Source organism: Eulemur rufifrons, chromosome 16, assembly GCF_041146395.1.
Source record: "Eulemur rufifrons isolate Redbay chromosome 16, OSU_ERuf_1, whole genome shotgun sequence".
Classification (NCBI taxonomy): Eukaryota; Metazoa; Chordata; class Mammalia; order Primates; family Lemuridae; genus Eulemur; species Eulemur rufifrons.
In genome coordinates this window covers 93,447,342-93,470,271 of record NC_090998.1, presented here as the reverse complement: position 1 = coordinate 93,470,271, position 22,930 = coordinate 93,447,342, and the positions used below count along the sequence as shown (strand labels likewise).

Here is a 22,930-nt window from a genome sequence, read left to right as displayed (position 1 = left end):
TGTGGTTGCACCGCTGCTCTCAGCCTGGGCCACAGAGCAAGGCTCTGTCTCTTAAAAACACAAAAAGTGAGTTTTTGAGCCTGACCTGGATTTGAATCCAGCCGTGTGACCTTGGGCACATCCTTCAGGGGTGCACAGGGCCTCAGTCTCCTCATTTGTGACGTGAACTCTGAGCCAGCAGGTCCTCATCTGGGTCCGCCATGCCTGCGTGCAGCGGTGCTCAGCAAACAGCTGCGGAATGCACGAGGGTGGGGATAGTGACGGGACCTGCCCTCCGGGCCATCGTGAGGGTCGGGGGGGAGTGACAGCTTGGGCACAGCGCCAGGCATGCAGGGGTGCCCAGCCCGAGGGCACAGCCTGTCCTTGTGATCCAGAGGGCCGAGGAGCCTGGGCCCGCTGAACAGGCTGCAGCTGCCGGGACCCGGGCCAGGGCTTGGAACGCTGGCGGGGGTGGTGCAGGGGAAAGCCCCTGGGGGCCCCTTTGTGGTGAGCAGCCTGTGGGTGGCACCGCCCCCTCCCTGGGGCCCACCACCCAAGTGCAGCTCCCTCCCTCCAGGTGCCAGCCTCGGCGGGCGGGGCCGCCCCATCCACCCCGTGGGCAGGGCACCAGTGCCGGCTTCGTGCCAAGCGCCCACCTGCCTGCCCGGCCCTCAGCCTGAGACTCTGGGCTCCACGGCCCCCAGGGGTTGCGAGGTCTCCCACGGCCACTTGGTTTGGACACAGTGAGCTGACCCCGGCGTCCGATGCCCCTGCTGGCCATCCTCCCTGCCTCGCTGTGCAGGCCGTCCTGTGCCTGGACAGAGGGGTGGGAGCTGGGACTTTATTTGGGACCTCAAGAGTTGGGGTGAGGGACGTGGTGGTTCCCTCACTCCTGAGAGCGCAGCATCCGTCTCAGGCTCTGCTTCTAGAGGCCCCCCAGACCCCCGTGAGCATCCCGGAGGTGAGATTTTCGGCAGTGCTGTCCACGCCTGCTGACCCCTCTGGCACCCGTGATCGCCTCCACGGGTCCTCGTCCAGGCCAGCAATGGCCTTCGTGTTGCCGGCTGTCCCCCTCCCTCGGCTTCAGGGCCCTGGCTGGCAGCTCATCCTCAGCCCGGGCCCAGCTGGGGGGTGTCGGTTCCTGGGGGTGTGCCTGGGCCCCTCTCTCTCCTGCCTGCCCCAACAGCAGGGGCTCACTGTGCCCCCACCGCTTCGATTCTCACGGGACCCCTGGGAACCTGTGGCCTGACACACTCGGCGCCTTGCTACTCCAGTCTCTGTCCCCAGCTTCCCCCAGCCTGACCATGCTGTTGTCACGGCAGAAACCGGTGTCACTTCCTCGTCCACCCTCTGCTCCATGTCCACTGAGGGTCTACTTCCCCTCCCCTTGGCAGCTCTCACTGCCTTCTCCCCCTACCAGCCCCACTTACTGGGTTAAACAGAAGCCATGCCATGTCACTCCCTTCCTCCAAAACCTGCAGTAGCTCCCTATTGCCCTCGGATAAAGTTAACTCCGTGGTCTGGAATCTGAGTAGCCACCTCTCACCCCTGCTTCCCTCCATATCTGGCTTCTCGCTCTTCCCTGAGCACGCCAGGGCCCTTCCACCTCCAGGACTTTGCTCCTGCTGTTTCTCAGCCTGGGAGGCTCCTCCCCTCTGCTTATTGACTTCTGATGTCCCCATGGGGGGGACACTGTTTTCACCCCTTCCTCAGCTCTCCCTTGTCCACAGCCAGGCCACAGCCACATCCTGGTGCTCCTGGGCCTGCCTCCAGGCTCCCCCTGTGCCCTGCCTCCTGGTGGGTGGGCTTTCTAGAGCCCGGCCTGCGGTCTCCGTCTCGCTGCCCCGCCTGCAGCCCGCGGGCTCCTCGCTGCCCTCGGATGAAGGCCTAGCTCCCAGCTAGCAGGGCTCAGGCCGCAGGCGAGCTGGGCACAGGAATCCCGCGGGCGCTCCGATGGTGGTCTGGAAAGGCACCTTGCTCCTCCCGGGCTCAGATGCAGGGAGTCACGAGCAGGAAGTGGGGCCGGGCAGGTGTGCTGGGTGCCCCGGGCACGGGACGGGACGGGAGCGGGCCATGCACTGGCAGGCAGCCGGGGGCACTCGTGGGAGCAGCCACTCAAGTGGTGCCAATTAATGATTGGCCCAAGAGGGGGGGATGGCCTGAGTGGGAGGGACAGCCCCTCCAGGCCTTGCCTGTGACCTTGGCCCTGCCTAAATTTTGAGGGCTGAAAGGAAACCCCTTAAAAGGGCAAATTGACTGCCCCGTGCAAAGTTCCAATGCCTTTTCCAGCACCTGGCCAGGTCGCTTGTCTGCCTCCAGCGATGGGGCACTCACTACTCCCTGTTAGGTGGGTGTTGCGTATGGGGACCCTGTGCTGGCTGTGCCCCGGGCCTCCGGGTGCCAGTTGCTTTGCTGCTTCTCGGGGTCAGGGCCATCGACATGGTGTCCCTCATGCCTGGTGGCCTCCACTCTCTGGCCACCCGAGCCTGTCCCTGGCCTGTTTCCTCATGCACGGAGGGAGACCTGTGGCCCGGGCCCCTCCTAAGCCACCTCTCCTATTGACCGGAAGCGAGCTTGGGGGCGAGCGAGTTGCCCAGCTCAGCAGTCTTCTGCCATGGGGGTGGGAGACAGGGACACATGAGGTCGGGAGAACCCTGTGTTCCAGGAATGTGTTAGAAACATAACCCTTGAGGCCCCCTGAGCAAGGCAGGGAGTTTCTAACAGGCTCCACCATCGAATCAGGGCTGTCAGCGAGGGCTTCCCCGAGGGAGTGGCCCAGGCCCGCCGGTGGGCGCAGGGCCTGCTCTGGGTGGAGGGAACCATTCGCACCAAAGCTCAGGGCCCAGAAAGCCGATGGGATTTTCCAGGAACCATAGGAGCTTCTAGGGCTAACGGGAAGTGGGGAGGCCTGAGGAGGCCGGAGGGGCAGGGGCAGGCTTCTGGAAGGTTCCAAGCAGACCAGGGCCTTCCCTCTGCATGCTGGTGCCCTCTAGCCATTGCCCACCCCCGCCTCAGCCCAGAGTCCCCTGGGACCCCCTGGCACAGGGCTGGGCTGTGTTCCTTGAGGGGGGCCCAGCCCCACCCCATCATGACCAGGCTCAGGTGAGCGCCTGGGGCACAGGTGCCCCCTGCCTGCCTTTGCTGTGTGGGTGAGCTCTGCACGGGGAGTGTGCTCCGAGGGGGCGCAGTGACTCACCTGGGGCATCTGAGAGGTGAGGGGCCCGCGGGAGAGAGGGCGACTCCGGGCCTCGTGCACCCACGGCCCTGCAGAGGGTCGGCCACGCAGAGGGTGTGCACGCCAGGGCCGGTTTTCCCCAGGGGGCGGAGGCCTGAGGGCTACACTGAGCACTCCGGTGCGTGTGCAAACCGAGAGGTGCCGTGAGCGTAAGATGCAGGAGGGATTTTGAAGACTCACCAAAAAAGTAAAACGTCCCTTTAATGATCCTTACATTGACAACATATGGGAGTAAGGTTTTGGCTATATTGGCTAAATAAAATACGTGTTGTCAAAATTAAGTTCACCTGGTTGTTTTCACTTGCTATGACTAGTCGAAAATTTCAGATGACACCTGCGGCTAACCTGAGACTTCTGTTGAGTGGTGCTGTACCAGAGGGGACAGAGAGAGTGGCCCGAGTCACCTGGTCAGGGCAGGGGGACATTGAACCTGGATCTCACCATCCCTCTGAGGACTGTGTCCTCCAGCACAGGTGGGGCAGTCTGAGGGCAGAGGGCCACCGACCAGCCACTTCCCGGGACAGTCGGTGCAGGGGTGGAGAGTGGCTCCCCTCGTCAGCCCTGGTTGCAATTCAGCCTGAATGCATTGAGCACTTGCTGGACGCCACACCCGGGTGGGCACAGCCTGTGGGGCCAGGCGGGGAGGCAGTGCCTTGCACTGGGCATGCCCAGTGGTCCGCAGGCCCTAGGCTGAGAACCGCCCATCCTCGTCCTTGCAACCCCACCCTCCCCCACCCCACCCTCATCCCGGGGGCCCAGCCTGGGGCATCAGAGCAGGTGAGTCCCAGGCTTAGGGGCCAGGCAGCCAGGACTCTAGGGACAATTGGATCCTTGAAGGTCAGAGTCAGAAAGACTTTCCTGGAGGCAAAGCCACCCCCACCTGCTGCTGCTCGCACCAGGGAGTGTGGCTCCCGAGGGGACCTCAGAGAGTGACAGGGCTGTGGGCCTACCCGTGGGTGGTCAGTGGGCCTTGACCAGCTGGGTGCTGCGGGCTGGGCCACGGTCCAGGCCCAGATCCTTCCACACGGCCCCTCAAGGGCCACCTAGAACTCATCCCCTGTGGGGCCCCACAGACAGGATTAGAGTAGAGTGGGGATGGGTCTGGGAGGGGAGAGGGCACTGCCAAGGACACAGACCCTGGCTGGGCCAGTGGGCCAGGTCCCACCATGTGACCTTGGGCACAGCCCCGTGCCCTCAGGGCCTCAGTGTACCCCCTATTTGCCAGGAGGGGCTGAGGCTGGTGCTGGGGCTCTGCCAGGACTTGGGGTCTCTCCTGAGGATGGGGTCGGGAAATTCCTCCACTTGGTCAGCCAGAGCTGTCCACACAGGGTCCCTGAGCAGGAGGCCCGGAGCTCTGGGCTCCGGTCCACTGAGGCAGGACAGGGTGGGGCCCTCGGCGGTCTCCGCGCCTGACTCCTGCTGCTACAGTTTCAGCAGGTTCAATTCTTCCATAACTGCAGCCCCCTCCTGAGGCCCCGCTGTGGGCTGGGCCTGTCACAGACGTCCCTGGCTTAAGACCCCGTTGTCCACACACCATAGACAGGAAGAGTAAGGCTCACAAGGAGGCCGTGTGACTCACCCAAGGCCACACGGCCTGTGAGAGCCAGAGGAGCTTGGCGGCCACCCCAGCACCCGGCCCCCGGCAGGGCTGGGAGGCCCTGCGGAGACGGGCTCCCATGCCACCGCTCGCAGGCGGCTGCCGGTTTGGCCGGAAGCCCCCACGAGGCCAGGCTGAGGAGGCTGCCGGGCTCCAGAAGGGGCCTTCGCAGGCCCCCAGTGCCTCGGGGGCAGGGGGGACGTAGGCTCTGCCCTCCCTGCGCCTGGTGTCCCCACCTGGGGGCTGCCGCTCGGCGTGTGAGGGCCTCTGCTGGGTCGGAACAAAGGCCTCGGGCACACGGGTGTGCCGGCGTGTTCGGACCTGGCATGACTTTTCCAGTGCTCTGTTTATGACAATGGCAGGGAAGAGCTCGGTGTGGAGACGCTGACTCAGCCTGAGCGGGTGGGGGGCCGGGCGGGGCCGGAGAGAGACAGAGGGACAGAGAGGGACAGAGGGACAGAGAGAGAAGGAAACAGAAGGAAGGACGGAGACACGTGGAAAGACCGCGCACGCACACATGGCCCCAAGCAGGCCCTCACCCCCACCTGCCCGCTCGGCCCGGCACGGGAGGGCCCGGCCGCAGGCCTGCCCCGACAGCGAGGGCGAAAGCAGCCACACGTCACACACTCCCCACGTCCCTGCCTGGCCTGAGCCCTCCACTGCGCTAACTCTCACCAGGACCTTGCACGGTGCAGGCTATTGTCACCTCCCTTTGTGAGGTGCAGAAGCAGGCCCAGGGGCTGGGGGCAGCCTGCCCAGCCCGCCCTGGGCAGAACCCAGATGGGGCCCAGCTGGTCCAGGCCAGGCTTATGGGGGCGCCCGGTGGGCTGGGGCTCTGGGCTTCCGATCCTGCAACTGCATAAGGAGGGATTTGGGCCTAGCCGGGGCCTGGAGGCATCACAGACTTGCCTACCGCCTCCCTGCCTCCCTCCAATGCCCCCAGCCTGGGCCCAGGGTGCAGGGGGCAGATCTAAGACCAGCTCGGGCAGGGAGCTGTACCCTGTGACTGGGCCCAGGCTGGGGTGTGGGCAGGCACAGGGGACACTCTGGGCCCCTTCCTGGGTCCCTGGGCTTCTCTTCCCAGCTTCTGTGCCCAGCAGCCACCTCAGTGTCCTGTCCAGACCAGGCCCCCAGCCTGGACACGGGCCCCGCACCAGCTCAGCCGGGACCTGCGGCGTGGCTGGGTCTGTCTCCCACCCACAAACCTGGTGTGTTGGGGCAGTGCTCCCCATCCAGTTCTAGGCTCGTGAGGAGCCTGGGGGCTGGGGGGCGGAGGGGGCCACCAGCCAGCAGTGTCCCCATGCCCAGGCCACAGAGACCCCACCCCATACCGCATCCCTGCCCCGCTTCAGCCCCAGCATCCCTGTTCAACCTGGTGTTTTTGAAGATCCGTCTGACAGAAGCTGCCCTGTTAGAGAGAGTTTAAGGAAAACCCACTCACTACGCTGGGCCTCATCCCGCAGTGCACAGGGAAACTGAGGCCCGGGGAGTGGGGGACCTGGCCAGACTCACCCAGCAGGGCCTCAGTTCTACGTGGGGTTGGCCCCAGGTATGGGGGCTGGCGAGGCTGGACGTCTCCCTGGTGCCAGGCCGAGTGCCCGTCTGCCCCTCGCCTCCCCCTGCTGCCCCCGGCACCCTGCACCCCCATGGCCAAGGCAACGCTTTTGATGCCCCCAGACCTGATCTTCCTCACCCCGCCTTGGTGACCGCCCCACACATTGCTCCGGCCCACGTGGGATCCCTTCTGGACTCTCCCTAAACCCCTCGCCCAATCCACCTGCCAGTCCCATTGGCTCCACCTTCAAACCGTCCCAAACCTGGCCACTCACCTCCTCCACCTGGCAGGCCACCAGCATTTCTCACCCAGACCCTTGCAACGGCCTCCCCATGGGGTCGGCCAGAGGGTCCTTTAAAACGTCAGAGCAACCCTTTCTAGGGGCTCCCAGTCTTAGAATAAAGTCTAAGATCTTCCCCTAGGGCGACACGGTGCAGCCCAAGGACTGTCATTCACTTCATCTCTACTGATGGCCGCTGGGACAAACCACACATGCTCAGCTTGTTCCCACCTTAGGGCCCTAGCATTGCTGTTCCCTCTGTCTGGAACACTGTTCCCTGTGCCTTTGCCTTCCTCACTGTCTCATCATTCAGGGCCTACCTTCAGCATCCCTTGCTGAGAGGAGGCCTCTTTAGCCACCCTGCGCCCTGGTCCAGCCACCCTCTCCTGATGACCCCTGCCTGGCTCTTAGGCTGCCCGCGACCTCCACTATCCGTGAACCCCTCCCAGCCTGTCTGCCCCCACCCCCAGCCCTGCTCTGTGCTTGGCCTCGGACAAGGGCTCGACGGATGGGTGCGGGCCGAGGGCCTCACCCCCGAGACTCTGGGGGTTTGGCTGGGAGGGGGGCTGCACTCGGGGTGGGGCACACGGACGGTGACAGAGCGAGTGGTAAAAGGCAGGGTCGGGCGTCAGGGGCGACACAGGTGAGCGAGGGGCCCAGGTCAGTGAGGTGGGAGGCAGAACCGCTAGGGTCGTCCTGCCCCGGTGGGTGCAGAGTGGGCTGAGCGTGAGTGAACTCTGGGGTCCCAGGTCAGATCCCAGCTCCACGGCTCACCTGCTGTGTGACCTGGGGCCCGTCCCCTGCCTCTCTGAGCCCAGTGTCCTAATTGTGAGGTGGGACCTTAATTCATACTGAGGGGACCCTGTGAGGGTTTAAACCAAGAAGGACAAGGTGCATGGGACCCTCAGGTGCTGTTTCCATGGCAGTGCTCTCGGGGCAGAACGCACCTGCTGTGCACCTGTGCATTCGGGCCGTGCGGGTCAGGTGTGTAGCGCATCCACGGAGCTGTGCGGACACCACCACGATCGACCGTAGAACATTTTCATCACCCCACAAAGAAACCCTGCACTTTCAGTTGCCATCCGCGACGCCCCAGCCCTGGTGACACCGTCTGCCTCAGGGGTCCCTGTCTGGACGGTTCGTACAGACGCAGTCACAGCGTACGTGGCCTCGAGTGTCGGCTTCGTCCACTCAGCGCAACGTCTGTGAGCTTTGTCACGCCGCAGCGTGGTCAGCGCTGCACTTCTTGTCTAAGGTGACGGGTGTCCCGCCTGTCGTGTGGACGGGCCGTATGTCGTTCATCTGTACCCATCCCTGGACATCGGGGCTGTTCCTCTTCCGGCTGTTACAGATAACACCGAGTGAACGGTTGTGGGGATGTGTGTCTTCATTTGTCTTGCGTTTGAGCCTCGGCGTGGCGTAGCTGGTCAGGTGATAGCTCTACGGTGACGTTCTTGAGAAACCGCCAAAGTTTCCACGGTGGCTGCACCGTCACGATGCCCCCGGCGGTGTGAGGGTCCCGACCTCCCCACCTCCTTGCCGCGCTCGCCATTGTCGGCCTTTTTATTTCAGCAGCCCAGCGAGCCAAGCGCATCTCCTTGCGGGTGCGACTGGCGCGTCTTCGGCAGCTGGTGACGTGGCGCATCCTCCCCGCGCTTGTCGGCCACCGTTAGACCTTTGGAGAAACGCCACACCTGCTCCCAGCCTTTGCCCGTTAGTTCTTGGCTTTAATTTTTAAAGTTTTTAACTTAATACATAACATTGTACCTATGTGTGGGGTACGTGGGATATTTTGATACGTGGGTACGGTGCGTGGTGATCAAGTCAAAGGATTTAGGGTCTGTGTTGCCGAGTATTTGTCATTTCTGTGTATTGGGAACATCTCAGGTTTTCCAACTATTTTGAAACACACAAGATGTTGTTGTTATAGTCACCCTACTGTGCAACCGTTCACGAGAACTGTGTGTCTGTGCCCCTCTGCCCACCTCTCTCCGTCCCCCGCACTCTCCCCAGCTACTCTCCCCCCGTGACAGCCACGTTTTAGCTCCCGCGTATGAGCAAGAACGTGTGATTTTTGTCTTTCTGTGCCTGGCTTGTTTCTAAGGGTCGCAGTCCCGTCCGTGTTGCTGCGAATGGCAGGATCCCATTCTTTTCGCTGGACAGTGCGGCATTGTGTCTACAAACCACGCTTTCTTTACCTGCTCATCTGTGAGCCTTGCCCGTTCTTCATTGGGTTGTCAACCTTTTTGTTATTGAGTTGTAGAAAACGTCATTTTTTTTTTAAAGAGAGGCAAACGCAGGTTGGCAGAGCGGAAGGGTGAGCGGAGCGGTGCTGGCCACGGCTCAGACACACGTGCACAGCACTGGCTGTCGTCCCGGACCCCGCATGCGAGGACAGGCCCAGGCGTACGCCGGGCGCACACGCAGAGGTACACACGTGCCGCACAGCAACGCCCAAATGTGGATGCCCGTGACGATCCCGGGTGTGCTGTGTGTCACGTGCGTGGACACGAAGCTCAGGTCAGCCTGCCCCCTGGACCGTGCCCTTCTGGCCACATGGGAGCAATTATCCTCATTTTGTCAGTGGGGAAACGGACACAGAAAGGCCCCTGACTGGTCTGAGGTCACCTCACTGGCCAAGTTTGGGGTCTGGACTAGAACTTGAGGTGCCAGACGCTGAGCCTCCCTTCGTCCTCTGGGACTGTGTGTGGCCCCCGGACTTTTGTCTCACCTCGGCCACTCGATAGTGTCAGGTCCCGGCTCCCCTTGTCCTGAGCTGCCGGGTCACCTTGGGCAGCGTGCTGCCCCTCCCTGGGCCTCGGGCTTCTGGCCGGGGAGGGAGGCAGGCGCTGAGGTTCCGGATTCCCCCCCTTCTAAGAGGGAACCCCGGGCCTTCCCGCCCTGCCCCCCAGAGTAGTTAATCGGGTCACTATGCGCTCAATTACGGCTTTTTATGGCTTTCTAAAAATAGTGTGTGGCCCCCTGTGGACGCTAGGAAGTGGCAGGTCATGATGGAGGGGTGGGGAGAGGCCGTACCTGGGCTGGGGGAGGGTGGGCTCAGCCCCTGGCTCTGCCCCCGGAAGGAGGGGACAGCCGGGGACATCCCTGGCTTTGCTCTGGAGGTGCATTTGTTCTTTCCAGAAGTTGCTCACCAGGGTCTGCCAGGGTCTCCAGCACCCTCCTCCTCCTCCTCCTTCTCAGGGTCAGAGTGAGGGGCTGACTGGTGGACACAGCGCTGCCCAGCCTCGCCCCCTTTCCCGGGTCTGCTGGCCTCGCGGCGGGGCCACCGCAGGCTCAGTGAGGGCTTGAGCTCAAGTAACTTGCAGAGAGGGCAGTGTGGCCTCAGTGTCCCCACGTGGTGGTCTCTGAGGGTCTGCTGCTCTGGGTTTACCCAGAATGTGAGTGGATGGACACCCGGGCAAGGTTGCTGGGCCGGGCCTTTGGGAGAGATCCCTGGCCTGTCCTGGGAGTCCTAGCTGCGTGTGGTGGCCCCGCAGCTGGCCTGGCCCACGGGCCGCCTGTTAGTCCTGTTTGCTCTCTGCACTGGCTGCTGCGGCAGATTGGAACACAGGCTCCGAGAGGGGTTGTGACTTGCCTGGGGCCACAGCAGCTGTGAGACTCCAGGTCCAGTGCTCCTGGCTCTCTCTGCCCTGAGTCTCCCTCCCAGCAGCTCCTGCTCCATCCTGAACCTCGGTGGGGCCGTGGGCTAACGGTGTGCACCGTCACTGGCCCAGGCACCCAGGACAGACTGCACTGGGGACAGGGGCCCTGTGTCAAGGCTGGGGCCCTTGGGGACCATTAGGACTCAGAAACCCACGTGGGGGCTCAACAGGGCCTGTGGGGTGGGGCCAGCACGGGGCCTGCCCACCTGTCACTGGCATTTCAAGGGTACTGCCGGACGCTGCCGCGGCTCCAGTGTCTGAGCGTACAGACCTGTGCTGGGCAGGCTCGGGGTCCTGAGAGGGGCCCCCAGGACAGCTGCTGGCCCCACAGAGCATCCCGGCTACCTTCGTCCAACATCCCCCATTATATCTGGAGCGGCTGCAGAGCTCAGAGTGGTGGGTGAGGACAGGTGAGCTCAGGCCTTGGGGGCCGGGCCGAGGCACTGGGCATCGTCACAGAGACCCCGGGAGCCATCGATGTTGCTGGGCAAGGCCCACAGGTCTGGGCTGTCTGCACCGGGTACCAGGGATCAGCGTCTCCTAGATCTAAGCACTCACACGCCCTTGCCCGGGAGGGAGCACGCACGGCTGGACTGGCAAGGCGCCCCAGCCGGGGCCCCGGGAGTGGTTTCGGGAGGGAGACGGGGAAGCCTGGAACTGCTCTGCCCTCGGCTCCACGCCCAGCACGGCGTGACCTGGGGCGAGTTACGAGGCCCTCTGAGCTGGCGTCCGGTCTGTCAAATGGGGCAACCGGCCCTCCCCGTGGGGCTGCTGTGAGGATTACAGGCGACAACACACGCGGCCTGTTGGGCACACGGGAGCCACGGTCCCTGGCAGCGACTCTCGCGGGACCCAACGCCGTTCTTGTTGATTCTCCCAAAACTGCAACTTCTCTCTGCAGTTTACCTCCCCCTCGTCTCCATGGCGAGAGACGAGAGGGTTTGGCTCATTAAAACCAAATAAAGAAGGAGTTAGCGGGAGTGGCCGGCGGTGAGTAACTGATGAGTAACTGAGCCTGGGGTGGGCACGGCCAGGTGAGGGCGGGAACTTGCAGGAAGGACGGGCGCGCGGCTACCGCGGCCCATCCTCGGAGCTCGCAGACCCAGCCTTGGCACCTGCGGCCCGCCTGGGGGCTCCGGGGCAGCAGGACGTCCACCCCGACCCGCTCGCCTGGCAGGAGGAGGAGAGCCACATCGTCCTCGCGCAGGGACTTCTGCCTCTTGACGCCATTGCACCTTCGCTCTGGCTTCCCAGCCTCCTCCACTGGGGGCCTCGCTTGTGACACGTGCCCACTCCGCAGCCAGCTCGGCCTCCCCAGAGCTCCCCAGCCCTAGTCTGCCCGCGCCAGCCCCGCACCGAGGTCTGCAGCCGGTCCCCACGCGGCGTCCTCCTCCGGGGCTGCTCAGCCCCTTCCCAGTCTCCACCGGCCGAGGGTCCCTTAGCTACAAACCAGCCACGCTGGGGGCCGATGGCTTCCAAGGGCCCCCCGCACCAGGCCTGAGCCGCTCCCTCAGCCTTTCTGGGCTTTGAATCCACGGCCCGGGCTCCCACCCTGCCTCAGCCACTAACACCTGGTTTCACACCCTCTGGGCCTCAGTCTCCTCACCTGTGAAATGGAAATAATGATTCCACCTGCTTTGCGTGAGAGTTACGTGAGACACATGTGAAGGGCTGGCAGCGTGCCTGGTGCAGGTGAGAGCCATGTGAGTGTTGGCTGTGAGAGGGACAGGCCAGCACAGCTCTGCCCGTCTGCTTCCAGAATCCTCGTCCCCGCATAGCCGGGGTGCGCACCTGACATCCAAGTCCCACCGCGTCTGGCGCCACACCTGCCACCTGCTTCCATCTGGCTCCCCCGACCGCTACCCTCTTCTGTTACTACCCTTGACCACAGCAAACTGTTCCACACCTCGGCACCGTCACCCCTGCCGGGCCCACCTCTGAGAGTGTCCGCCCGTTCGGCTGTCACACCCAGCACACACACACACACACACACACGCGCAGGGAGTTAATTCATAGTCCTTGCTAAGACTTGCTGTACTTACTTAGGATGTCAACTCCTCCAGGAAGCCTTCCCTGACTCCACTCCACAGAGGCAGGTCAGGGAATCCTTTGAGGTGCCACGATGCCCCCTCGTGCCCATTCTCTCAGCTCTTTCCTCATTTCCCCACCTACTTCCTCTCCTTCCCTCTGTCCGTGTGGCCCTGGTGAGGCCTTCAGGCCCTGCTTGCTGGGCTCAGGCAATGCAAAGAGTTCAATAACCCACTTCAAACCCTTCAGATCCTCTTGACCTCACTGAGACCCAGGGAGATGGAGTCCCATGTCCTCCCTGTCCCCGTCCCAGTCCCAGGGAGGGAGTGGGCAGAAGAGCAGAGGCGGGGCTGGCGGGGCAAAGCCCGGCAGGCAGGGGCTGAGCGTCCTGAGCTGGAAGGAGGAGGCCCTTCGCAGCTCCCATCTTGCTGGGGAGGAGGGGACGCTGGTCACCTCCCTCCCCGCAGTTCTTCTCAGAGGAAAGAGGCTCCCAAGACGCTGGGCCCCTTCCATGACAGCGGACGGCCACCAAAGTCCACTCGGTCCTGGGCCCCTAAGAACAGTGGCCCCGCCCTGGTCCTCACCCCTTGGAAAATATCCCAGGGGAAGAGGGGCCCCACCTAGGTGAGCCCCCCAGCTGGTTGGGGTTAAGGAGGTGGCCCCCAGGGCACACAGCCCTAGCGTGAGGCCGGGCATGCAGTTGGTGCTCAGCGGTGGCTCATGGAACAGAGCTGACAGCCGTGGAGCCTCTCTCCGTCTGCGGCAGTCACCTCAGCCCTGGTCACAGGACGGCACAGTGAGGGCCCGGCTGGTGCTTGTGGGGCGCTGGGCACGGGACTCGTGCAGCGGCTGCAAAGTGGGTCTCCCGCTGCCGTCCTGCGACTGGGCGCTGGGCCTCTCCGGGTGCTGCTGAGACGGGCGGTGAGACCCCCGCTCGTGGGGTTTGGCTCTTGGTTCTCCAGGCGGCGTTGCTGAGCTTGCATGGCGCCAGGCGCCGGGCCTGGAGCCCACACAGCCCCGGGCATGGGCGAGCGGAGAGGGACCCGAGAGTGCAGGGCCGGGACGGAAGGACACTCAGGACCCGGCCTGGGGCTGTGGGAGATAAAGAATTAGTTAGAAGTGGACAAGGAGGCTTTGGACTCATGCGGAAGTCCCCACCTGTAGGGCTGACGAGGGAGAGAGTGTCTGGATCCAGGTCATGGCTGGGACTAGGGTCGGCAGCAAGGGTGCCCTCCTGGCCGGAAGTCTGGAGAGGCTGCCTGGAGGAGGAGGCGTTGGAACCAGGCCTTGGGAGGTCCTTCACATTTGGGCGTGAAGGGAAGGGAATTTCACCAGAGATCACATAACCCCCCGGGGATGTGAGCAGCACCCAGGAGGATGGAGTCATTGTTCTGGGCAGAAGACGGGAGAGGCGTAGGGAGGCCAGCGGGCACTGGCCTGGCACCTTCCCTTCCCAGCCCAGCCGTGGGCTTGGCTCTGCCAGCAGGAGGGAGGGCTCAGCCCGGACCGCACTTGGAAGGACCCAGCTGGCAGCTGGGGGAGTGAGGGGCAGGGAGGACTGGTGCCCAAGTCTGGGCAGTTGAGGGGCCCTCAGCCAGGCAGGGGTGTTGGGAGGAGAGGGGAGACTCAGGGGACCAGGGCCTGGTGATGGGGTGAAGGGGGGTGGTCAGAAAGGGAGGCGGCAACAGAGAGCCTGGGTGGGCTTCACTGCACGGCATCCGCCTGGGCTCCTGGCTGGCGGGTGGGGCTGGGGCGCCCCTGTGCCCCCCACGGCCCCGGCTTCCATCTTCCACGCACACACGGTCCCCACGGGGGTCAGTGCAAATGGCTTGTCCTCGAGGAGCAGCTCCTGGGAGGCTGGCAGAGGGGAGGGGGCAGAGGCACGGACCCCCCACTGCTCCCTGCTCACTCCCAGGGCTGGAGAAACTGGGCCTGTCCCTCCCTTGGGAACAGGGAGAGAAGTTGACAATGGGGTGTTACATGCTGGTGGGAGGGCCACAGCGTGCACTGAGTGCCTGCTGTATACCAGGCACTGCCCTCACCACAGCCCTGCAAGGCGGGCACTTTCAGCTCCACTCTGGTGAGTCGGAAGCTCAGAGAGGGAAGTGATGAGCCCAGGGTCACACAGCCAGCCAGTAGCAGGTAGACCAAGGCCCAACCCTCAGTCGCCCGAGCCCACCGGGCTCCGAGCTGCGTGGCCTCACCGTGCGTGCCGTCTCTCCCGCAGGGAGCCGTGAGGCTGCCTTCACCTACGCCATCACCGCGGCCGGCGTGGCCCACGCCGTCACGGCCGCCTGCAGCCAGGGCAACCTGAGCAACTGCGGCTGCGACCGCGAGAAGCAGGGCTACTACAACCAGGCCGAAGGCTGGAAGTGGGGCGGCTGCTCCGCCGACGTGCGCTACGGCATCGACTTCTCCCGGCGCTTCGTGGACGCCCGGGAGATCAAGAAGAACGCGCGGCGCCTCATGAACCTGCACAACAACGAGGCTGGCAGGAAGGTAGGGCGGGACGCAGGGCGCGGCCCGTTGCTGGGTCGAGTGTGACCACTGTGCCACCCGAGGGTCCCCAACCTCTCTGAGCCTCAGGTGCCTCTTCTAGTGGAGGCAGTTGGTGACCTGAGCCCCGCAGGTGTGCGGTGGGTGGCGCCAGGCGCCCTGGGGCCTCCATATGCATCCCTTCGAGCCGCCGGACAGCTCTAAGCAGCAGCCATGCTGTTCCCATCCCCGAAGTGTGGAAACTGGGGCCCTGGGTGGCGACATGACGTGCCCACAGCCCCCAGCTGGTGGGTAGCAGGGCTGGACAGGGACCCTGTTTCCATCCAGGGTGTCAGCTGGGCTGGCTGAGGACCTCGGGGTGAGGGGTGCCCAGCCACCGCCTTATGTCCCTGCCCTTGGTGTTCCCGGTCCCAGGTCCCAGAGGCCATGCCAACATGCCAGGAGAGACTTCCTGGAGGAGGCAGCCTTTGGCCTGATCACCTTGAGAGGCTGGGGACGGGATGCTCCCAGGACGGGGAGCAGCCTGAGCAAGGCGGACGCTGTGAGTCGGGGGCTCTTGAAGAGCAGCCAGCTTCCCGCGTGCATAGGATGGCGTGTGGGGTGCTAGTGGAGGAAATTCAGATAGGGACACTGGGGAAGAAGCCAGGGCGAGCCTGGCCCCACCCGCAGGGAGATGAGGGCCCAGATACTGGCTGGGAGGAGCAGCCGCCATGGCGGCAAGATGGCCCGAGATAGAGCGGCCAGCCAAGTGGAAAGCCTGGCCTGCCCGGCTCCCCTCCCCGGGGGCTGCACCTAGGGAAGCAGGGCCTGAGAGGCTCCTCAGGCACAGGCAGACTTGCCTCCCAGGCAAAGAGGAGTTGAAGAATCTCTGTGCCCCAGGCCACTGGTCACTCACTTCTTCATTCAACAAACGCTCCCTGTCCTTTCTGTGGGCCAGGTGCTAGGCTGGGCACAGGGGTAGAGAGGAACCAGACATGGCCCTGGCTATGGGAGCTGGGTCCACATGAGGGATATAGGGACCACACCCAGGACAGCAAGAGCCTGGGGGGTTGGGGAGGGGAGAGAAGCTTCCTGGAAGAGGTGCCGTCAGAGTGGATCCTTAAAGGACATGTCAGAGCTGAGAAGAGCAAAGGCAAGAGGAGCTGGCCCCCAAGAGGCTGCAGATGGTTCAGGCTGGGGGAGCATAAGACGGGGCCGAAGAAGCAATCAGGGGCCAGCACAGAACAGATCTTGAACATCATGCCAAGGGTTTGACTTTCTTTTGTAGAGATTTTCATGCAGCCAGTGGTTATCATCATCAAATGAATGGATGGAGGGATGATGGGTGGATGGATGATGGATGGTTGACGTTTGGATGGATGGATGATGGTTGGATAGAAGGATAGATGAGTGGATAGATAAATAGATGAGTGGGTGGATGAATGGATTATGGATGGGTGGATGGATGATGTTTGGATGGATAGATGGATAGGTGGATGAATGGATGGGTGGATGGATGGATGGATCATGGATGGATGGATAGATGATGGATGGTTGAATGGATGGCAGGCTGAAGGCTCGGCAGGGACGGGGCAGCCACAGGAAAGGGCCTAAAGTGGTCAGCTACTGGACTCCCAGACGGCGCTGTCCTCAACTCTCTGTGAGGCCCTGGCCGAGCCCGTCCCTCTACTGAGCCTCCGTCTCCTCATCTGCATGGTGGGCAAGAGGCACTTTTCCTCCCCCACCCCTCCAACAGCCCCCGGCTGTGCAGCCATGGCACGGGTGTGGCCTGAGCCCTTGGAAAAGGTAGTGGCTTCACAGTGACCCTCGGTGGCAAGCTCCTTCTCCCAGCAGCAAAGTGCTAATGGTGGCAGGGGTGGGGGTGGGTGGGACACTTTGGGGTTTCCAGAAGAACTGGATCTAGACTTTCACGGCCCCCTAGTGCTGGTGCTCTCGCCCCTCCCAGGGCTCTGGGCCTGCCCCACCCCCACTGCCTCAGGAGCACGTTGTGCAGCAGGTCAGGTGGAAAGCAAGTTGCAGCCGCCACGGCTACGTGCCACACGTGTGTGTTCTCATGCAGTCTGGGGCCAGGAGCCCAGTAGGTGTTGGCCGGCCCGGCCCAATCCCTGCAAGGCCCCAGGGGAGGATCCTGCCTGCCTCTGCCAGCTTCCGATGGCGGCCGGTGCTCCTCGGCTCGTGGCCGCGTCACTCCAGCCCCGGCCTGTGTTCACGTGGCCTCCTCCCCGGAGCCTGTCTCCTCTGCTGTCTCTCAGGAGGACACTGGCCATTGGATTAGTGCCAGTGGATAGCCCAGCGTTCTCTCATCCCCATCCTTTCCTTAACTACAGCTACAAACACCCCATTTCCAAGTGAGGGACCTTCAGAGGCTCCAAGGAGACGTGAACTTGGAGAAGGGCTGCTATTCAGCCCACCACACTGGCTGTTCACCCCAGGCCGGTGCCCTGGCGGGTGGGGGTCAGAGGGGCTGAGCCCGGAGGCCTACTCTCGCCCTGCTTCCACGAGCCCTGGCCCTGGCTGCCCCCGAAAGTTCTGCACGGGTTGGGTGGGCCCCCGTGAGCAGCCACGCGGTGCCTGTGCAGGAGGAGCCCTGGGGTGTCCCCTGTGGTTATGCAGGCGTGAGTGACCAGTGCTGGCCAGTGCGTGGCCCGCTGCTGCGTGGGGCAGACGGAGGCCATGCCTGGGCCAGTGGAAGCCGGGTGTCTTCCGTCTGCACCACCCCAGTGAAGGCAAGAGATCGTCCACCTGGGAGGCCCGGGGCTGTCATCGGGACACCTCTGTGCTCCTCTCTAGGTCACGTGAGGGTGGGGGTCATCGCTGTGGAGCACCCCTGGCTCCGGGAGCTAGGGCAGGTGCCCTATTAGCTGGACGTGTACCATGTCTCAGCACAGCCCTTACCTGACCGAGGCGCCACAAGACTCATGCCAAGCCCAGAGCCGAGAAGTTGTCCCCCCAGCCTGGCAGGACCTCATGGCCACACTCTCTCCATCTCAGCCCAGTGGCTGATGAAATAGCTTCGCTTGCTGACCACGTTCAGTCCACGACGTGGGCCTGTGGTCAGAGGGTGAAGCCGGCACGGGCCGTGTCCCCAGGGGGCTGGCACGTCAGGCCCACGCCACGAGGGTTGGGCAATGGGCATGCCTGGGAGCTGCCCCGGCGAAGGGTGTGCAGGGCCCCCCCGCCGGCCCCGGCTGTGGCTGGGGCGGTGCGCGAGGTGCCTTCTGTTGGCGCATCCGGCCGCCAGGCTCCCCCGGAAGGACTTTGGTCCACACCCCCATGCTCCCCCAGCCCCTGGGCTACAACGGAGCACTGTTCCCAGAGCATGGGCCACACCTTTATTCTACAAAGAACACGAAATTGCCTCTTTCCCAGAGGGGCCCCCAGTCCACTCACCCCCCACAGCCCTGGCGGGCAGAGGAACCACAGCCTGCGGCAGCGGCCCCTGCCTCAGCTCCCTCAGCGCCTGCTCCGCGCCCTGCCCTGTGGTCTTCTGGGGCGGGGCCCGGTCTCTGCCCCAACATTTCCGCTGCCGCTGGCGCCACCATTGCTGTCGCGCTCATGGCCAGGGCGCAGGAGAAGGAAACAGCACATTCTTGAATCCTGTGATCACCTCCCGGGAGAGGCTCTGGCCCAGGGGACCCAGCCAAGCGAGGATGTGGCCCCTCACTCTGCAAACAGCTGCCCAATCGGCTTCATCGGCTGCCGGTCCCTGGCCTGGCCATGCAGGGTCTGAAGGTCCCCAGGCAGGAGGGTGCAGGCCGAGCCACCTGGCCTAGATGCGGACGGGGAGACGGGGGCCGAGGGGTCGGGGGAGGGCAGCAGAGCGCAGTGGGGAGGCAGCTGTGCAACAGGCCACAGTGGGGACACCAGAGGGCCATCTGGCACACAAAACCCCTAGTCCGGACACCCAGCCAGGCCTTGGGCCATCAAGGTCCCTCTGGGGAGGATTAGCTCCTGGCACCTGCTGTCAGCCTCCCTCCTCGTCCTCCTCCCTGGCCTCTCCAGTCCTCTCCAGTCCTCTCCACTCATGCAGAGCAGAAGACACCCCCAACTCCAGGCCCAGCCTCAGGGCCCACCCTGCGCCCACTTGACATGTGTGTGGCCTGGTCTCTCCCTTCAGGCCTGGTGGTCTCCACACCTTTGCCCATGTTGAACCTCTCCTGGAACACCCTCCTCTTTGTCTAACGAGCTCCTACTCATCCATCAATACCCAGTGTGGGCGCCATCTCATCCAGGAAGGCCCCAGCCCAGGCACCATCGCCTGGCAGGGTTAGGTTCTCGTGGGCTCCTGCAGCACCTGATCGTGCACGTCCTCCTCCTCCTCCCTCACTGGACTGTGAGCCCCAGAGGCCCCCTCTGAGATCCAGGGCCTCACGTGCTGGGCCAGGGGAAGGTGCTTGGGGTAGTGGTCGTGACTGTGGGATATGACTCCCGCCCTCTTTGTCGTCCACTCGCTTGTTCATCCATGTGTTCATTCACCTGCCGGGACTTCTGTGGGCCAGAGCGGGGGCTGACAGCAGGTGCCCCTTGACTATGAGTTCTGGCCCAGAGGCCAGAGCTGGGCTGCCCAGGTGGGGCCAGAGGAGCCCCGACAGCTGACAAATGGCCCTTCTGCCGCCGCGGAGCAGCAGCTAATGATTCCCCATCTTTAATCAGGCCTGGCTGGCAGGGCCCTTTCGATCCGGGTAAATGAGTACCTGGGGTCATGGCTGGCTCTGGGAACGGGCCTTCCGGGGCCTCGGAGGGAGGCCCAAGGAAAACACACGGCTGCGCCCATCGAGGGCCCCGTGGAGCTGGGGAGAAAGAACAACATCGGCAGGCCGGGGCCACCCGCTTCCCAGCACGGCCGCCTGGCGACCCGCACACTCACCCCTCCGTCCCTGGCAGGTCCTTGGGCAGACGTGCACTGAGCTCCACGGGCATGCCAGGCTCTCACGAACAGCGCTGGTTAAGCACCAACTGCATGCCAGCCCCTATCCCAGGCACAAGGGCAGGGAGTGGCAAGAGGGAGGGACGCACACTCATTAAGCACCTACTGTTGCTGGGCCCCTCACTGCCCGATGCCCTGCAGCAAGTCTCTTGCACCTGAGCCCAGTTTCCTCATCAGCACACTGACGGTGGTAGAGCCACGCCTTGCAGGGCTGTGAGAACCTAACAAAACACATTGGATGAACGTACACCAAGCTCTGCCAAGTCCTGAATATTCCCGCTGGACCCGTCCTGTGCCGTAGGGACCTGTTGTTAGCAGCCTCATTTAATGCACGAGGAGGCTGAGGCTCAGAGAGGGAGAGACACTCACCTGTGGTCACACAGCGCGAAGTGGAGGCGTGGGCTCTGGGGTCAGGCTGGAGGTGGGGGCGGGGGCTTGGGTGGCGCCCAGCTTGGGCTGCGTCATGTCGAGCAGCTGCTCTGTCACCTGCAGGTTCTGGAAGACCGGATGCAGCTGGAGTGCAAGTGCCACGGTGTGTCAGGCTCGTGCACCACCAAGACCTGCTGGACCACGCTGCCCAAGTTCCGCGAGGTGGGCCACCTGCTCAAGGAGAAGTACAACGCGGCCGTGCAGGTGGAGGTGGTGCGGGCCAGCCGCCTGCGGCAGCCCACCTTCCTGCGCATCAAACAGCTGCGCAGCTACCAGAAGCCCATGGAGACGGACCTGGTGTACATCGAGAAGTCGCCCAACTACTGCGAGGAGGACGCGGCCACGGGCAGCGTGGGCACGCAGGGCCGCCTGTGCAACCGCACCTCGCCCGGCGCAGACGGCTGCGACACCATGTGCTGTGGCCGCGGCTACAACACCCACCAGTACACCAAGGTCTGGCAGTGCAACTGCAAGTTCCACTGGTGCTGCTTCGTCAGGTGCAACACCTGCAGCGAGCGCACCGAGGTCTTCACCTGCAAGTGAGGGCGGCCACGGCGGCGGCCACGGGCGCCCCCACCCGGCGGCGTTTTGCACATCCACTCCTTGCCTTCCCTGCTGCGGCGCTGCCAGCTGTGGGCAGAGGTGGACGCAGAAAGTGGGAGCTCCCCGTGCAGGAGGGCATCAGCCAGGGCCCACAGCCTCTCCTTGTCCCCCAGGGGCTCCCTCCTGCCACCCCCTCCCGTCACCTCCCGTGGCAGAACAGCGCCTAAGACCTATCGAGAGGACGAGGCCGATGGCACTGGTGCCCCCCGAGGGCCCAGCAAACCCCTTTCTTTCTTCTGGGAAAGTGAAGCTCCAGGACGCTCCTGTATCGTGGAAAGCAAAGTGATGACAAGACTCTGAGGGTCCCCTGCCTGCCTGGTGGCACGGACACAGCACGGCCATGCCAGCCGGTCACTTGAGACTGTTTTCCAGGCCTTGTCTGCAGCTTGGCCCCAGGGTGGTGTGGACAGATGGTGACGAGAATTATTTATGTGTCCCTAGTCTGCGCGGAGGATTCTCAGCTCTAGCGCGTCGCCAGTCTTAGCTGCGCTCTGTGTGGCCCCCACAGCCTCCCTGCCTACTCTCCCTGCATGTCCGAGGCCGCCCGCGTTGGTGGGGACCACACCACGCCTGCGGTCCCAGAAGTGAGCTGGGCAGGGGCTCAGTGGCCCACAGGGTGCCGGGGGTGCCTCGGAAGAGAGCCACGGACAGGGTCCTCCAGCCGCCCGCCCTTCTTTTAAAAATCATATCAAGCAAAGCAAAATGTCACCCATGTCGGGTTCCAGGAGTGCCTCGTCCCCTCCTCAATCCTGTCACCCTCCTGGCCTGGCACCTCCAGTTTACAGAGCCCCCTCCTGCCCTGGAGCCAGCCTGACCCCAGGAGGGTGCTGCGGCGGGGCCGGTGGGGGCGGGGGAGCGGGCAGGGATGTCTGCCCCGTTGACAGATGCGGACACTGAGGCCCAGTGTGGCACAAGGACTTGCCAGAGACCCCGAGGGTTCGAGTGGAGGCTCCTGCCTTGGCCTCTGCCCGGCCCAGGTTGTGCCTCGAGAAACCCAACTGCTCCGTGGGGCCCACACCCCCTCTCGGTGCCTGGGAGGGTCCCCCCGGCCCTGTCCTGGTCCTTTCACCCTGAACCTCATGCTGAGCAAACCCAATCCAGGGCTGGACGTGTCCTTTCCAGACCCTCCGACCCCTCTCTCTGAGGAAACTGAGGCACGGGGGAGGAACTTGACCAAGGCCAGAGAGGATGGTTTGCGACTGGCTTCTGGGCCACCCTCCACTGCCCCGGCACCCCAGGGGGTGCTTGATGGACGCCGTGGAGGGGTGCTCCTGGGCCATGGACAAGCCACGTCGCCTGGACACTGCCCGGGCAAGCAACCCCGTCTGGGCCCTGGCCTTGGCACCCAGCCACGCCGGACACTCTGAGCCTCTGGGCCACTGTGAATGCCCCACCCCCGGCCCCGTCTCTTCACCCCCACCCCGAGTCCCGGAACACCCCAAGTCCACAGGCCCGTTGTCCTCTGCCAAGGAACCTGGTTAACTTATATTGTTATATAGCGTTGAAATGTCTATAGTGTCTTTTAAATTATTGTGACCTACACTGGGTACTGGAGGTGGGGGGTGGCTGCGGCCACCACCCCCCGAGCCAGGCTCCTCCTGCTTGCGTGGACCCTCGGGGGCCCTGAGGCCACCGAGTCACTAGCACTGTCCCTTGGCCGCCAGGCACCCCACCAAGACCCCACCCTCCCTGGAGTCTGTCAGCAGCCGGCCCTTCCCTGGGTGGGAGGCTCGGGGGGCCCAGGGAGCCCTGCCACCCATGCCATGTGCCCGCACAGTGGTGGCCAAGGTGCTGCATGTCCTTGAAGTGCCCACGTCGGACGGCTGTGTCGCCAGCCTCCCCTGGAGGGGAGCGCTCGGCCCCAATAAACGCTGGAATCAGAGAAGCGAGTGTGTGTGGCGTTCCCTGCCCGCGACGCCCCTGCGGCTCTCACCCGACCGTGGGGACACACGGGCTGCCCACCAAGGACGAGCCCCTGGGCCCTCACGTGCCCCCAGCCCCTGTGACTTCCTCGCCCCTCCCCACGGGCCGCGAGGGCTCTACCCCAGGGTAGCCATCCCTCCCACCCTCGGCCCTGAGACCCCTGCCCACGTCGCAACCTCCGGGCACCTTTGGGCCAGCCCCGCCCAGCAAGGCTCA

General features: G+C 63.9%; 1 protein-coding gene across 3 annotated transcripts in view; it reads left to right on the top strand.

Moving 5' to 3' along the window:
- Positions 1-22,316, top strand: part of WNT7B (Wnt family member 7B) — a 47,780-nt gene extending 25,464 nt beyond the window's left edge. For all 3 annotated transcript variants that reach the window (XM_069490239.1, XM_069490240.1, XM_069490241.1), the window contains exons 3-4: positions 14,564-14,835; positions 20,252-22,316. In XM_069490239.1, the coding sequence (XP_069346340.1) occupies positions 14,564-14,835; positions 20,252-20,731 (752 nt within the window). In that variant the 3' untranslated portion in view covers positions 20,732-22,316. The remainder of the gene's footprint in view (positions 1-14,563; positions 14,836-20,251) is intronic.
- Positions 22,317-22,930: the final 614 nt, after the last annotated feature.